Below are 15021 nucleotides of genomic sequence, written 5' to 3' on the forward strand. Positions count from 1 at the left end.
TATGTTTTTTGGTAAACACCATATCGTACAATTAAAAGAACCAATCTGACATAGAATAGTTTGTGTGAGAGGCTTTGTCCACCATTGTGATGGTATTGGTTGTTTCTTAAGCCCCTGCACGAATCCTGACGTTCAGTGGCACTGTTACCACCCCCTGGATGAGGGACATTGTGCTTCCATGCAAAGCAGTCGGAGACCCTCCTCCAACCATCAAGTGGCTAAAGGGAAAGTATGTTTGATTTCTAGATTTTTGACCAGCCAAAAACTTAATACAAAGTTTTAAATTAAAGAATTAGTTTGCTTACAGAATAAAAAAAAATTGTGATCATTTACTGACCTCCATGTTAACCAAGATGTTGTCCCATGACTGTCCCATTGACTGTCCCAAGGATTCAGTAAAGTATAAAAAACATCATCAGAATTTTCCATTTGCCATCAGTGTTTTAACTGTAATGTTACAAAGCTACAAACAACAACTTCATTCCATATTTTTTTATTTTCTTTGTGTACAAAAAGTATTCTCATCAGTTCATAATGTTTTTCATACATTTCTGGGCCTTGACAGTGTAATTTACTTGGTAGACAGTGGGGGGGGGTGACCAAGTCTCCTGGTTTTCATCCAAAATATCATATATTGTGTTCTGAAGGCAAACTAAGTTTTTTGGGGTTTGAAACAACATGGGGGTATAATGACAAAATTAAAATTTTGATGTGGAGTATCCCTTCAAGCTGCACTAAAACTGCAGTTTTCATCTTCAACCCGTTGGCTCCAGTTAAAGTCCACTTTATAGTGAAAAAAAGTGTTTTGAACTCATCCTTTACTCCTTTACTTAGTCATTATGTAAGTCTTGTCAGCTTGTTTTGTTTAATAAAGAAACTAAAGCTGCAACTGCAACTGCAAACACCTGAAGAATTAATTCTTGTGAATCATACTTGTTATAAAACTGATAATGTTTTTATACAGTAATGGTACACCAGCTCCGGTTTCAATCGACGGTCGTCGCAGTGCTCACAGCAATGGCAGCTTTGTTATTCGCACTGTCAAAGCAGAGGACTCTGGGTACTACAGATGTGTTGCCAGTAACAACTGGGGTTCAGACGAAATCATGCTAAACCTTCAGGTCCAAGGTGTGTATGACAGCAGATCTTCGTGTGGAAATCTATGAAATGGTTAGATTGCACAGATGCGACTGCTCCGTATTTTTTGTGTTCACTCTCAAAATGTTTCAGTACCTCCGGACCAACCGCGCCTCACAGTGACCAAAACCACAACCACCTCTATCACACTGTCCTGGATCCCTGGAGACAATGGAGGAAGCTCCATCAGAGGTGAGACTGCACTGATATTCATATTCCATATATTCATCCACTTATTCTCCACTGTGCGACAAATATGGAACACTATCCACCTAGACGTGTCAAATGCTTTAAACACAAGATTTATTTCACAAGCTGTAATATTTTAATAAACTTGAAGGTCAGCTTTGTATAGTAGGTGCTCTGTTTCAATTTACAGCGGCTATAAAACTGAATCAAATAAAGTTTGGCATTTGGAGTTTATTTTAAAAGTACTGCGGTGTTCTTTGTTCAGGTTACATTCTGCAGTTCTCTGAGGATAACAGTGAGGAGTGGGGCAGTTTCTCCATCAGCCCCAGTGAACGTTCTTACCGTCTGGAAAACCTGAAGTGCGGTACCTGGTACAAATTTACTCTGACTGCACAAAATGCAGTTGGACCTGGACGCATCAGTGAAATCATTGAAGCTAAAACCCATGGGAAAGGTATGTATATTTTAAAATAAATGGCTATTTATGCTTATTGCTAGTGGCTAATATCATGACAGAAAACTAAATGGTAGCCTAATTAAAATAATCTAATGAATCAAATTAGGCTATAAGCAATTATGACCTTGAGCGAGGTGTAGAAAAACCTCAAGTTTCTGGCAAGTTTCTAATAGTTTTCAGGAGATTATGCAAAAGCTTTAAAAAAGTCCTTTTTTATGAATGGTCAATAACAAAATCTAAGAACACTGTTACTCATAATGAATGAAATGTGTGAATTATTGCCCATTAATCCATGATAAAGGTTGTACACAGTTGTGCACAAAATTGTAATGCTATTCCATGCTATTCTAATCTTAAACATAATTTGTAGTAATGTAGTGAGTACTGAATAAGTTGTAAAGGGGCAATTTTTGACACCAATGTCCTTAGATATGATTACATCTCATTTTAACATTTTTCTTTAACTTCAGAGTTACACAATCTCTCACTTCTCTACATTGTCAGAGCCACAGTTCGCCAAAGATCACGAGCTTTTCTCAAGTATCAACTCGACCCGTGTGGAGCTCAACCTCATTGGCTGGAACAACGGCGGCTGTCCGATCGACTCCTTCACACTAGAATATCGGCCGGTGGACACTACGAAATGGACCATGGTGAAGCGAGATTCTCTCACCAAGAACCACATTCTCTACGACCTACAGGAGGCCACCTGGTACGAGCTCCAGATGAGAGTGGGCAACAGTGCGGGAACAGCAGAGAAGAGGGTGCTGTTCGCCACTCTAAACACTGATGGCAGTGAGTACTAGATTTTATAATACCACACTGGGTCAAAATCAATGTCATCTCAGTTCAATGTTTGGAAGCTGTTGTTTAAGTGGATTAACCAGCATGACTTCTAGCTAACATCAGACTTTTAACTATATAAATATATTTATTATATAAACATAATGCTTTGTACCTCAATATATATATATATATATATATATATATATATATATATATATATATATATATATATATATAGTATATATATTTCATTCTGAATGTGATTAATCGTAATTAATTATTTGATCGCTAGTTTATATATTCAATGTATTTATATATAATATAAATTATATGACCATAAATATATACATCCAATGCAATATATATATATATATACTATACATGTGTATTTTTATAGTACACACACATATATAATGTCAACAAAAAACTTTTACCTTGGATGTAACTAATTGATCAACCAGTCAGACCAGCACTAAATCAACACTAACCAGCATAATCCAGTAGAAATGAAACAAAAATCTAATTATTCAAAACTTGGTTATGACCAGAATTTTTAAAATCAAAATCATCTCTCAGCTTCTCAATCTTCTATCTCCAGGCACTATTGCCCCATTGCCAAAGACTGTGGACCCCAGCCAGGAGAACAGGCAGGGCAATGAGGGACTTAAAATGATGGTAACAATCATCTGCATTCTGGTGGCAATTTCCATGGTCTTTATTGTTCTTCTGGTATTAAGGAGAAGAAGAAGAGAGCAGAGGCTCAAAAGATTACGAGGTGTGTGGACGCCATATCTAGTGAACAGAACATCATACCTACTTCATGATACTTGTTCAAAAAGTATTTTATAATTCATAACTTTTTAATTGCTCTTAATTTAACAGATGCAAAGAGCCTGGCAGAGATGCTAATGAGGTAAATCCCAATTGTAATAGTATTGGCCTATATAGTGCACTTTGCAAAAAAGCAGCACGTGTAATTGTTTTATGTTGTTTGGATGTGTATCTCCAGTAAAAATGCACGTACACCAGACACTGTGAACAAACAGCAGCAGACTCTGAGGATGCACATCGATATCCCACGTGCTCAGTTACTCATCGAGGAGAGAGACACTATGGAGACAATCGGTAAGAGACTGATTATGTAACGTTAGTAGTTTGTAGTTTAATTTTGGAGTTTGGGTTTAGGTGTGTCAAAACTTTCTCTTTAAAAAAAGAGAGTCTTGTATTGTTTGCGCTAACATGAGTGAAAACCACCTAAAATCATGGTGCTTGTTAAGCAGATGTTTGCTATTACTTTTCTAAGCAATGCAAAAAAAAGCCAATAATACCCACCTCTCAGAAACTGTATGTTGCTTGATGGTGATCTCTACTTTATTTAACTTGTTTGACGATGTCTTTCAGATGACCGCTCCACAGTGCTGTTGACAGACAATGACTTTGGAGAAACATCTAAACAGAAGTCCTCAACCGTCACCCATACAGTGCATTACCAGTCTCTATCTCAGGCCACTGGACCACTAGTAGACGTGTCTGATGCTAGACCTGGTACAAGTAAGAACTGAACTAGTCTGCTTGGTTATGTTGGTCTCATAACTTCTCATAAAGCTGCCTGTTTGTTTAGATGACTTAAAAGAAGCATCCGTAAGATGCAGATACCACAATCAAACATTACTACGGTAAACATATAAATACTTGAGTAAAAATAAAGCGGCACCTCTTTTTTGAAAATGCTTAAGTATTAAAAATAAAAGTACTGCTTTGTGCATAGTATAATGTATAGCAATGTAAGCAAAACAGTTTCAAACCTCAATGTATTAGATGAATGCATTGTCCTCTGCACCACTTGCCTGTCCAATATCCTGAATAATCATCATAAACATGTTTTCATTTCACATCACGCCATTGAGTATGACCTGAAAGAATATCGAGGTTGTCTCTATCCAGTCCTATGATTTGAATAACATGTACAGCACATGATTAGGATTAATTGAGTTCACAGAAGTGAATACTTGCGTTTTCTGCTCACTGATGGCTTCAGTGGAGCTGAACTGAAGAGGAGCATTTCTTTGACATAGGTTGTGATTGCAATTACTTATAATTCAGGTGGATTTGTCAGCACTGACTTAAATAAATTGTTAACCCCCCCAAAAAATGTTATGTCATGTCACCCTCATGTCATTCCCAATATGTGAATGAATGAGTTTTACAAAGTTCTTTTCTCTGTTCTAGGGATGGGGGGGTGTATGATAATCAATAGCATAGATACAATTGAAAACAAAAGTTTACATACACCTAGCAGAATCTGCAGAATGTTAAAATGTAAATAATGGCAAAAAAAAAGATGGATCATACAAACTGCATGTTATTTGTACTAACATGCATAAAATCCAGTATTAAGAATCAAGTGTAAGTAAACTTTTGAACTGTGTCATTTTTGTAAATTCAACTATTATTTTCTTATTTTATGTTATCCTATTCAGGGTCAGTACTAAATAAACAATAACATGCATTTCATGTGATTATTTTGTTTAATTAATTAAGATTTTGCAGTTTCTTCACTTTTTATGTAAACCTTTGACTTCAACTGTATATCTGGTATCAACATCTGATACCATCATACACCATAATATAACCACAGTAGAGTTTCATTAAGGAGGGCATAGATTTGGTTGACTTTGTGTACTGTTTGTCTCTGTTTCCTCAGACCCCACTGCCCGCCGCACAGCTAAAGCAGGTCCCGCCACACGCAGTCGATACGCCAGCCAGTGGACCCTGAACCGACCGCACCCTCCCGTCTCCTCACACACCCTCACTACCGACTGGAGGCTTCCCACACCCCGCGCTACAGGCTCAGTGGACAAAGAGAGTGACAGTTACAGTGTCAGTCCCTCTCAGGACACAGGTAACACCCAATCTTTGAAAGAGAAAAAGCATTTTTTTTTTTTATAAGTGGCTCTAAATACATTTTTGCAATACCGTTGCATGTTTCAAGGCATGGGGTTCAATATATGACCCTGGCACCTTTTGTAATGCTGATATAGGCACGTATTGGCGTTTGATTTAATTTGCTTTAGGTACGTATTCTGGTGGTTGATAATTTGAATATCCTGGGAGTGTCCTTAAAAAAATGTATTCTCTAACGTGTTGGAAAAACCTTTCCAACACCAAACCCAACCCTAAACCTAACCGATACAACAAATGCAAAACGGGTATAAAAACAGATTTGTTGATACAGCCATGCCATTTGAACTTCCTTATATGTCGAACTCTTTTGTCGAGCTCTTTATCTCTCAAGTAGATAAAACTCTCAAATCTTTAATTAAACTGTGTTGCTCATAGCAAAGAGCATTTATAAAGAAAAATATATACTTGACCAGTCAATTGTTTTTGGTGCATGAAACTTTAACTGACATTATCAGTTGGATGTATTACCAGAAGTCAGAATTACAAGAAATTGCAAAAGGCACTGCGGTAACATCCCGTGTAAAACAAGTGAACCAAAAGCTTTATATAATATAATGTAATGTGCGTTCTCTCTCGCAGACCGCGCTCGCAGCAGTATGGTGTCTACAGAAAGCGCCTCCTCCACGTACGAGGAGTTAGCCCGGGCTTACGAACATGCTAAGATGGAGGAACAGCTGCGACACGCCAAGTTCACGATCACAGAATGTTTCATCTCAGACACATCCTCCGAACAGATGACGGCCGGCACCAATGACTACACAGACAGCCTGACGTCCAGCACGCCGTCAGAGTCAGGCATTTGCAGATTCACCGCTTCCCCACCCAAACCACAAGACGCCAGCCGGGTCATGAACATGGCCGTGCCCAAAGCACACAGACCTGGTAAGACCTGGCTAAAATACGGGGACTTATAATCAACTTGCCTATAGCCTCCGGTTCAAACTAAATTCTCATCCTGACACAATGTATCAAAACAAAGCTCAGTAATAACTCTAAGTATATAGGCATCTTTAGAACACAAACACCGATAGGCCGATCCTGTTTATTAGTAAATAATATGAAAAGACAGCTTCTTGATCATTATTTAATCCAGAAATGAATTACATTGGGAAGTCAAGTCACTTCTAATCTTTGTATGGTGGAGTTAAATTAGCGTTGAATCTACTTTTTAAAATATTCTCTGAGCAAAACACTGTTGAAGTACTTTTTCTTTGATAATTAAAGTAAAACAGGCATTCAAAAAGAAGTAAACATAGAGGAAATTCAGGAAGTGAACTGACTGGATTGTTAAAAGTGAGTTTTGCGTATCAGAATGGAGCTAGGTGGATGAAGGAATTATGGAAATGTGTGTTTTGTTTGAATATACATATAGGCACTGTAGTTCTTACATTAGAATTTCCATTTTGGAGACTATTTCAGATTATGTAAAGGTTTACATACACTTCTGGTCAAAAGTTTGAAATTATTCATTTAAAGGCATACTCCGCCCCAAAATGAAAATTTTGTCAATCCCACAATCTTACCCACATGTCGTTCCAAACCTGTAACAGCTTTCTTTGTCTTGAAAACCAGGAGGCTTGTGACTGTCCAACTGACTGCCAAGTAAATACCACCGTCAAGGATCCAGTAAAGTATGAAAGACATTGTCAGAACATTACATCTGCCATGGTTCTATCTGAATTTAATAAAGCAATGAGAATACTTTTTGTATGCAAAGAAAATAAAAAACTGAGCAAACTATGTATGCTCTTCTGTCAGCCGCAAAACGTATTCTACGTATTCTAAATATTGAATAACAAGTCGTTATTTTTATTTTCTTCGTGAACAAAAAGGATTCTCATGGCTTCGTAAAATTCAGATCGAACCACAGATAGCAGATGGCCTATTCTGAAAATCATTTTCATATTTTGTTGATCCTTGACGGTGTAATTTACTAGGCAGTTAATGGGACAGCCACAGGCCTCCCGATTTTCATCTAAAATATCTTTAATTGTGTTTTGCAGACAAACAAAGCTTTTATGGGTTTGAAAAAACATGGGGGTAGGTGATCGATAACATTTTCATTTTTGGGGTGTTGTATTTTCGAGGAATTCCAATGCTTGCCAAAGCTGCTTTTATTTAATTACAAATGAACAAAGGTGTCTCTTTTAAATAAATGCTTTTCTTTTGAACTTTCTATTCATCATAGAATGTAGAAAAAATGTAGCATGGTTTCCACAAAAATATTAAGCGGCAAAAACTGTACCGAATTAGCATATTAGAATTATTCCTGAAGTAAATGAAAGACTAGATTTAGCTTTGTCATCACAGTAAGAAATTGCATTCTTATTAATATTATTTTACAATATTTCTATTTTTGCTGAAGCCTTGGTGAGCTACTTTCCAAAACGCTATATTTGTTAACAGGTTGTGCCAACGCAAACCTTTTTGCGTAATAGTACTTTAAGGCTTTTCTAAAGATGTGCAGTTGTGCCTGCCATCACTGAAAATGCAATTGAAACAGTTTCCCTTTCAGAAGCAAAATTAATGGGAGGAGATTTTAAAATAGTTTGTCAAATTACTGCTATTTACGCCATTATTAAGGTTAAAGAGGCATGTCTTAAATTGTTGAATTGTGCCAGTCATTGTGGAAATGATCTGGCTATATCTGTTTTAATATGCACATTGAAAGTAAATCACATTTCAATCAATTTTCCCTTCGCGTTTACGCTTTTATGGAATTGCGCTCTAGTAAATCTGGCCCTAAAAAATTTTATTGCGTTGCCACTGATATTCTTGCAGGCAATGTACCAATGGCTTCGGAAACGCCTAGTTTAAATTACTGGTTCGTGAACCTTTCCTGATCCCTTTCTCCCACTGTGCCTCCTGTCTAGCTATCATATCATAATAAAAAGGCAAAAAATACCAAATTTTGACCAGTAGTGTATGTGTGCGTGTCTGCTTTCTTATGTGTTTTCCACACGGTCTTCAGTTTACCTGTTCACCAGTCAGCTGTCACTCTTGCAGTGTGCTATCAATTCCTGTGTTGATGGGTACAGGCTTGAAAGCTGTTGTCCAAACACACTGCCATGTTCTTTTCGCATCAATGGGCTTAATGTGTCCTGCGTCTGTGCCACCCAGGGCTGATTTCGGTCCCAGACGGTTATAGAGTTACTGGTTAGAGTTTAGTGTTACCGTCTCATGAATGTTATCTAGGCATTATGGCTCAGACAGGAAGCCTTTGGTTACTGAGAGCACCAGGGCAAATAGGGCCAATCTGCATACTATGCTGGCGAGGTATATTGTCATTACAAAACAGCAGTTTACTACCACAATGGAGCTGTTGAATGTGATATGAAGTTTTAAGGATTTTTTTTATAATATTGTACTCTACTCATTGAATTGCCCAAAATACCTTTCCATATACATTGAGAGACAAAGCGAGGTTACATTCATTCTTGTCTGATGAAACAATGTTTTGCATGTTTGCAGGTATAACTGACATCTTTATCTTTATTTAAAATTCAGCTAGTTGTTTAGGCAACTAAACGATTAGTCTTTTACAACATTTTTTATACATGCACAAACTAAGTACAGGCATCTCGGGTTTTAAAAGCAGAGCTCATGAACAATCAGCTGAATCATTTAATTAAGCAGTCCTTTTTAAATAGATACATTCAGAATTAGCTTTACAAAGGAAATCTTCAGTAATATTTTTAATAAAGTGGCTGACCTTTTATCACTGGGTTTAATAAAACAAAATAGAATTATTAAATTTAACTTAATTTTCTTTTTAATCCAAACACTAAATAGAAAACATTCATAATTACTAATTATTCATTTACAGAGAGTAAAAATCTAAACTGTTTGTTTGATGTTTTGTTACCAATTTTTACCAAGTTTTAGGTCCGAATTGTGTGTTGTATTATAAGTAAATTATAACTCAGAAGCATATAGAAAGGTAAAATGCACAATGGTAAGGAAATTAAGAAGTAATTAAGGAAGTTTGGGATTTTGATTTTGGGTTTTGATATGTATCATATTTTAGAATTTAATTTTAATTTCCCCTGATTTAAATTTTTGTAATCAGTGGATTAAAAATCTTACCATATCCCATCCTAAACCTATTCTGTCCAATCTTAAGACTACATTGTCCATGTCTTATACTGTCGTGGGCTGCATTTCCCAAAAGCATCGTTAGCTTAAGTACATCGTAGACCCATTGAAACCAATGGAGCCATGATCAACTTACAGGCTTACAATGCTTTTGGGAAACGTAGCCCTGGTCTGCGTCAGTAGAACTCTGACACAGAGAAAAATTTATCCTTTAAAATTGACTTACCAGTAACAAACCAGTCCTATCATTGCCCCAACTATCCCCATATAGTCCGTTTTTTAACCTATCCTGTTCTGTTCTATCATAATTTATCTTTTTCTATCCCATCCTATCCTACCCTACCTTATCATATTCTAAAACTTTCCTGTCCTGTCCTATGCTGTTGATAGATCCTGAACCCAGAACATTCCTTAAATGGATCATTTGCAGAATAAAAAAATGGTGATAATTTACTTAACGACATGTCATCCAAAATGTGTCTATCCTTCTTCAGTCGCAAAGAAATGATGTTTTTTTGGGGAAAACTTTCCAGAATCTTTGATTTTTACCGAAGAATGAAAGACATAAACATTTCAGATGGCATGGGGAGTGAGTAAATTGTAAAACTTTTTTCCACCTTGTTGGCAGAGGCCATTTACGCTGACTCCTCCCTCCACCGTGTGATTGGGCTAGTCAACGTTACAAACAGACACTTGTTAAACATCGGTTTCAGTGGTGTAAATAGTAAGCCGCGTGCTTTCAGGCCCGAGTTCGAACCTGCCTTTTGCCAAACCTTTTATTTTCCCTTTTCAAATCTCATATAACATCAAAAAGGTTTTCAGTAAAAATGAAGAAATTATCAAAAAGTTGAAAACAGAATAGGGTTAGGGTAGGTTTTATTGTCCCAATAGCGTGGCATTTATTTAATAAATTGAATTAAAATTATTATTAATTTACACTCAATACTTTATTATTGCATGCTGTTTTACATTGTACTACAATATTCTTAGGTGTACTTAATTGCCATTATTTGCAATATGTAGTGTGGCATAAAACACTGCTATTTCAAAATAGTATAAATAGCATCTATTTAGCTGTTGCCAATTTTTTAGCAAGTGAACATCTCCTTTAAAGACTAGATTCTTCACGCACATTTTGGTCATTTATCCCAGTGCGGAAAGCCACGCTTACATGACCCTGTCTGTCTCGTAGCAGGTGAACTGGTCCATCTTCCCCCTTACCTACGCATGGACTTCCTTTTGAACCGGGGAGCAGCCCCTTCAGGTCGAGAGGCCACAGGACAGACTTGTATGGACCCGCAGAAGAGCCGAATGGCGAAGCGGCCAGCCTTGCTGGCTCCCACCCCCTCCGAGACCCCCTCGTCAGCCCTCTCTTCCTCCGGCCCCCCCAGCAGAGAGGCGGTACAGCAGTGGCAGCCGGGAACTGCCTCCACACTGCCACAGCGCGAGCCGGGCGACCTGGCCCAGGCCGCCAAACTCAGCAGCTCCCAGGAATCGCTGCTAGACTCCAGAGGACACCTGAAACAAAGCAACAACCCCTACGCAAAGTCCTACACACTTGTATAACACAGGACTACAGCCGCGGACCACGTTGCACTGTCACGCACACACAAACACGTGAGGACCTGCTGCAAAAAGACGAGCGCTTTTCTGATTCAGAGATGAGTCCTGTACATACATTCTGAATTCCTAAAGAAGTGGATAGTTTTCTTTGCATCTGTCTTTCTTTCTTTCTTTCTATCTATATGTCTATCTATCTCACTCTCTCTTTCTCTGCTGTTTTTTTTTTTACACTTTCTTTCTTTGGCTCACCTTCTTCTTCTTCTTCTTGCCCTCTTTTCTGACTAAGTTGGATTTTTTACGTAATCATTCATTTATTTTAAATACCACCGTTATGAAGATTGCCAAAATTATTTATTTAAATTGACAGAGGAACTACTTTTGAATTTATATCAAGGATAATTCTATAGTCATTATTATTATTATTATTATATAAAAATAGAGAAAAATTATCAAAAAATGGTTTAAAAAAGGCGGGGTGTGGTCAGCTCTGCAGGAAGATGTTTCTTTCTCTATCCATGACTCTGTTGTTTTGATGAAACTATGAGGTGTGGTCGGCATTTTTCTGAAGCTGTTTGTCACAGCGGTGTTATCTGATGATCGCAGAAGACGTGGAGGAAGGACAACGAGTCCACATTTTCCAGTCGTCTCAGAATGTTGTGCTTTCTAAGGACTGCATGGGGACCTGAAAATTAAAAAAAAAGATTTTCGTCACACTAAGGGATTATATAATGTTATAACATATGTTATGACATTATATGTTATAATATACGTTATAATATATATATATATATATATATATATATATATATATATATATATATATATATATATATATATATATACATACATACATGAAGAGATCACTTTTATTTGTGGATAATACAGGGAAAAAAAAAAAAGATTTGGTAAATAAAGTCCTTAGTCATGTTTGCACACATCTGGTTTGATTAGAAAATTAAAACTGTTGGGTTCTCTTGTCTTTTTTTCCACTCCTGGAGCTTTTTTTGTGACTGAGTAACGGTAGTTTCATCGGATGAGCTGCAGAGCATGTGTGACACAAAGAGAGAACCGTGGAAGATCTGCAGTTTTCTCCAGCAGCTCCTTGAATGAATGGTATCTGATTCACCTGTTTGTAGATGGTGTGGCCTGTTTTGTGTAAGACACGCAACAAAGAGAAGATATTTTAATTGAGCAATATGACACTGGATTTACTAATAATTTCGTAATTCTTGGACATCTTGAAGTACTAACAGATATGAATGTATTCAGTAATGCATAATGAAAAATAAACCCGAAGATGATTGACAATAAAGAGACAAACTAATGACACAGTCTCTAAACTATAATTGACAAACGTTTTTTAATGATGACGGAAGACAGGCAGAACGACGGAGACACGTTCACAGAAGTGTTCTGATATCCAATGCTCCACTTTTTTTGCCATTCGAGATGTCAAGCCTGCGATTCGAATGTCGGTCTAGCTGCTTGCCTTAAACATGGAAAGACCAAAATGATAAGTCACGACGTGTGAAATGACAATGTTAAAGATGATATATCCTCAAAAAGTATAATATGAGAATTAGCTGAAGTCGGCAAAATAATGGCATAATGCACAAAAAAATCGAAAGGGTCCAGGACAAGAAGTCAAGGGGATGTTTTGTGACCACGTCACACATTTGTGATGGTAACCAACAGATGGCACTACTGAAATGTTTATGAATACTGTCTGTAGGAGGAGCTCTTCTGTTGGATTTCTCCTCAGTCAGTTGAAAACCAGCACATGCAGTTATTAATGCACTCACGCTATAGCAAATCAGTAAAAATTTAATGACACTCGTGTTGATCTGGACACCTCCAACTCAACTCTGAGAACTACAGTTCACTAAAACAGATGAAGTGGTTACATTTTCTTTACTTTTTCTTTCATTCGGTTAAACGTGTCTAACAACGGTCCCGCTCCAGAATGAAAATAGAGTTAGAAACATACAAATGTTTTATGCATGTAGGACAGAAAATGACACCTAAGAACACTAACATATAATAAAAACTAAAATATTTATTTATATTTTTGTACAACCTCTCTGAATTTTGTCAAAAATCTGTATCTACACCACAATAACGCAAAGTTTGACAGTATGACTCGATGAACCTATCATTCAAACACTGATGAGAATACAGGTTTGCTGTGTTGACAAAATAACTATATTTTGAATACGACGCAGGCTTATTAAATGCAGTTGTTTTGAATTTTCCGGAGTTGCTAACCCTTTTAAAGATTGGATAGAGGGGTTTTTAAAAGCCCGGTCAACCATGAGAATGGCAACTTCATAAAAAAAAAAAATGATCCTGACCACAGATTGTGTACAATCTAAAAAAAAAAAAAAAAAAAAAATTCTGGGTTAAACGAAACCCAATAAAATAAAAAATGACTGGATTTGTCCATACTTCAGTGTGCACGCTGATATCCATTTGACGTCAAATATATTAGTCGAGACTTGATCGAGATGCTGTAACATCATTTTAAATTCAGTTTGGATGGCAATTTCTTCCAGTGCTAATTGAGTGAAAATAGGAAGTTAATACCACGCTGAAATTGGTTTAATGTATATGTAGGCCAATATGTTTGATTCAATTAATATCAAATCAATGTCACATCAAGTTTTGACGTCAGTTTGATCTACATATTTGACCTGTTTTTTGATCAGTTTTGATGTTAGTATGATGTCTTTTCACCATCACTTAGCCCGCTGGGGTGACTTGAAAATATACAGTAATGAGACAATAATATAAGATGTATAATGTAACAAATGACTATTTCTATTTCAAATAAATGTTGTTCTTCAAATGCTCTGCTCATCAAAGAATCCTCCATGTGACACTCACAGACCTCATGCTTTCTAGATCTTTCCATCGCACGACGAAGATGCAGCTGAGCGCCAGAAGCATCTGTTTCTCGAATGAACGGTTTCGCTGTACTTCTTCTGTTGTTGTGCACCTGGGCCGTCCACTTCTCTTTCTGGGCCGGTTAGAACCCGTTTGCGTTCTTCTTTAAAGACAATAGCGCAGAGACAATAATCTGGTCTTTCAAAAAGAGCAATACACATATGGGTTCATTTGCGATACCAAAATAATTTCGCGAAAAAAGTGTACTTCAGTAATTGAAAAAGACTTTGTCGTACCATACCTTACTTACCGTTGTATTGCGGTTTTGAAGATTTTCACATGGTATTATTGACTTTGCAAATTCATAAATGTAGGACAGCGTGTTATTTTAGTGTAGTCTTGCGTATTTGTTCATGACGAAAATGGCAGCAATCACGATTTCTTCACTAATGAAGAGAAATGCTTCGCTCCTAATAGCTGCGGATAGCATCATATCCATCAGTTAATACACTAATAATAAGCATTTGATTTGTCTTTGACTGTTAAAAGGACCATGGCAGGTGTGTTTAGTTTCAGTGAGCAGACAACCCGACCGCTCAAACCACTTAAAAAGCTCAATACTAAATTACATTTTTATTGATTCATTGACAGTTTGTATGATTCGTTCAAAAAACGAAAATGTTTTTCATTACCGTATCAGAAACCCGTGACCCATTTTTGTGTGACATCCCCCTTAGGCTTACACTGGTCTGCTTGTGAGAGCGGGAGCGAGACGGTATTTTAGATGTCATCATGTCTGAATGGAACATACAGTAATACATCACCAGCAGCAATCTAGTTCCAATACTGCACGTCCTTGGGCCCAGCGGTGGCAAGAAAGGTGTTTTGGTCGATCGAGAGCCTTGAGACACATCCAGGAGCTTTAAATCACGCTTGTGAAGGAAAGG

The 15021-nt window shown here is 37.2% G+C and overlaps 1 protein-coding gene across 1 annotated transcript in view; it reads left to right on the forward strand.

Moving 5' to 3' along the window:
* LOC122359318 (Down syndrome cell adhesion molecule homolog) overlaps nucleotides 1-14036 on the forward strand; it is a 108422-nt gene extending 94386 nt beyond the window's left edge. The window contains 12 exon segments of the mRNA XM_043259627.1: nucleotides 112-229; nucleotides 965-1128; nucleotides 1231-1329; nucleotides 1592-1780; nucleotides 2288-2578; nucleotides 3168-3344; nucleotides 3452-3482; nucleotides 3579-3694; nucleotides 3971-4120; nucleotides 5274-5471; nucleotides 6113-6415; nucleotides 10821-14036. Of these exon segments, the coding sequence (XP_043115562.1) occupies nucleotides 112-229; nucleotides 965-1128; nucleotides 1231-1329; nucleotides 1592-1780; nucleotides 2288-2578; nucleotides 3168-3344; nucleotides 3452-3482; nucleotides 3579-3694; nucleotides 3971-4120; nucleotides 5274-5471; nucleotides 6113-6415; nucleotides 10821-11194 (2210 nt within the window). The 3' untranslated portion in view covers nucleotides 11195-14036.
* The last annotated feature ends 985 nt before the right edge of the window (nucleotides 14037-15021 follow it).

This window comes from Puntigrus tetrazona, chromosome 15, assembly GCF_018831695.1.
Source record: "Puntigrus tetrazona isolate hp1 chromosome 15, ASM1883169v1, whole genome shotgun sequence".
In the NCBI taxonomy this organism is placed as follows: Eukaryota; Metazoa; Chordata; class Actinopteri; order Cypriniformes; family Cyprinidae; genus Puntigrus; species Puntigrus tetrazona.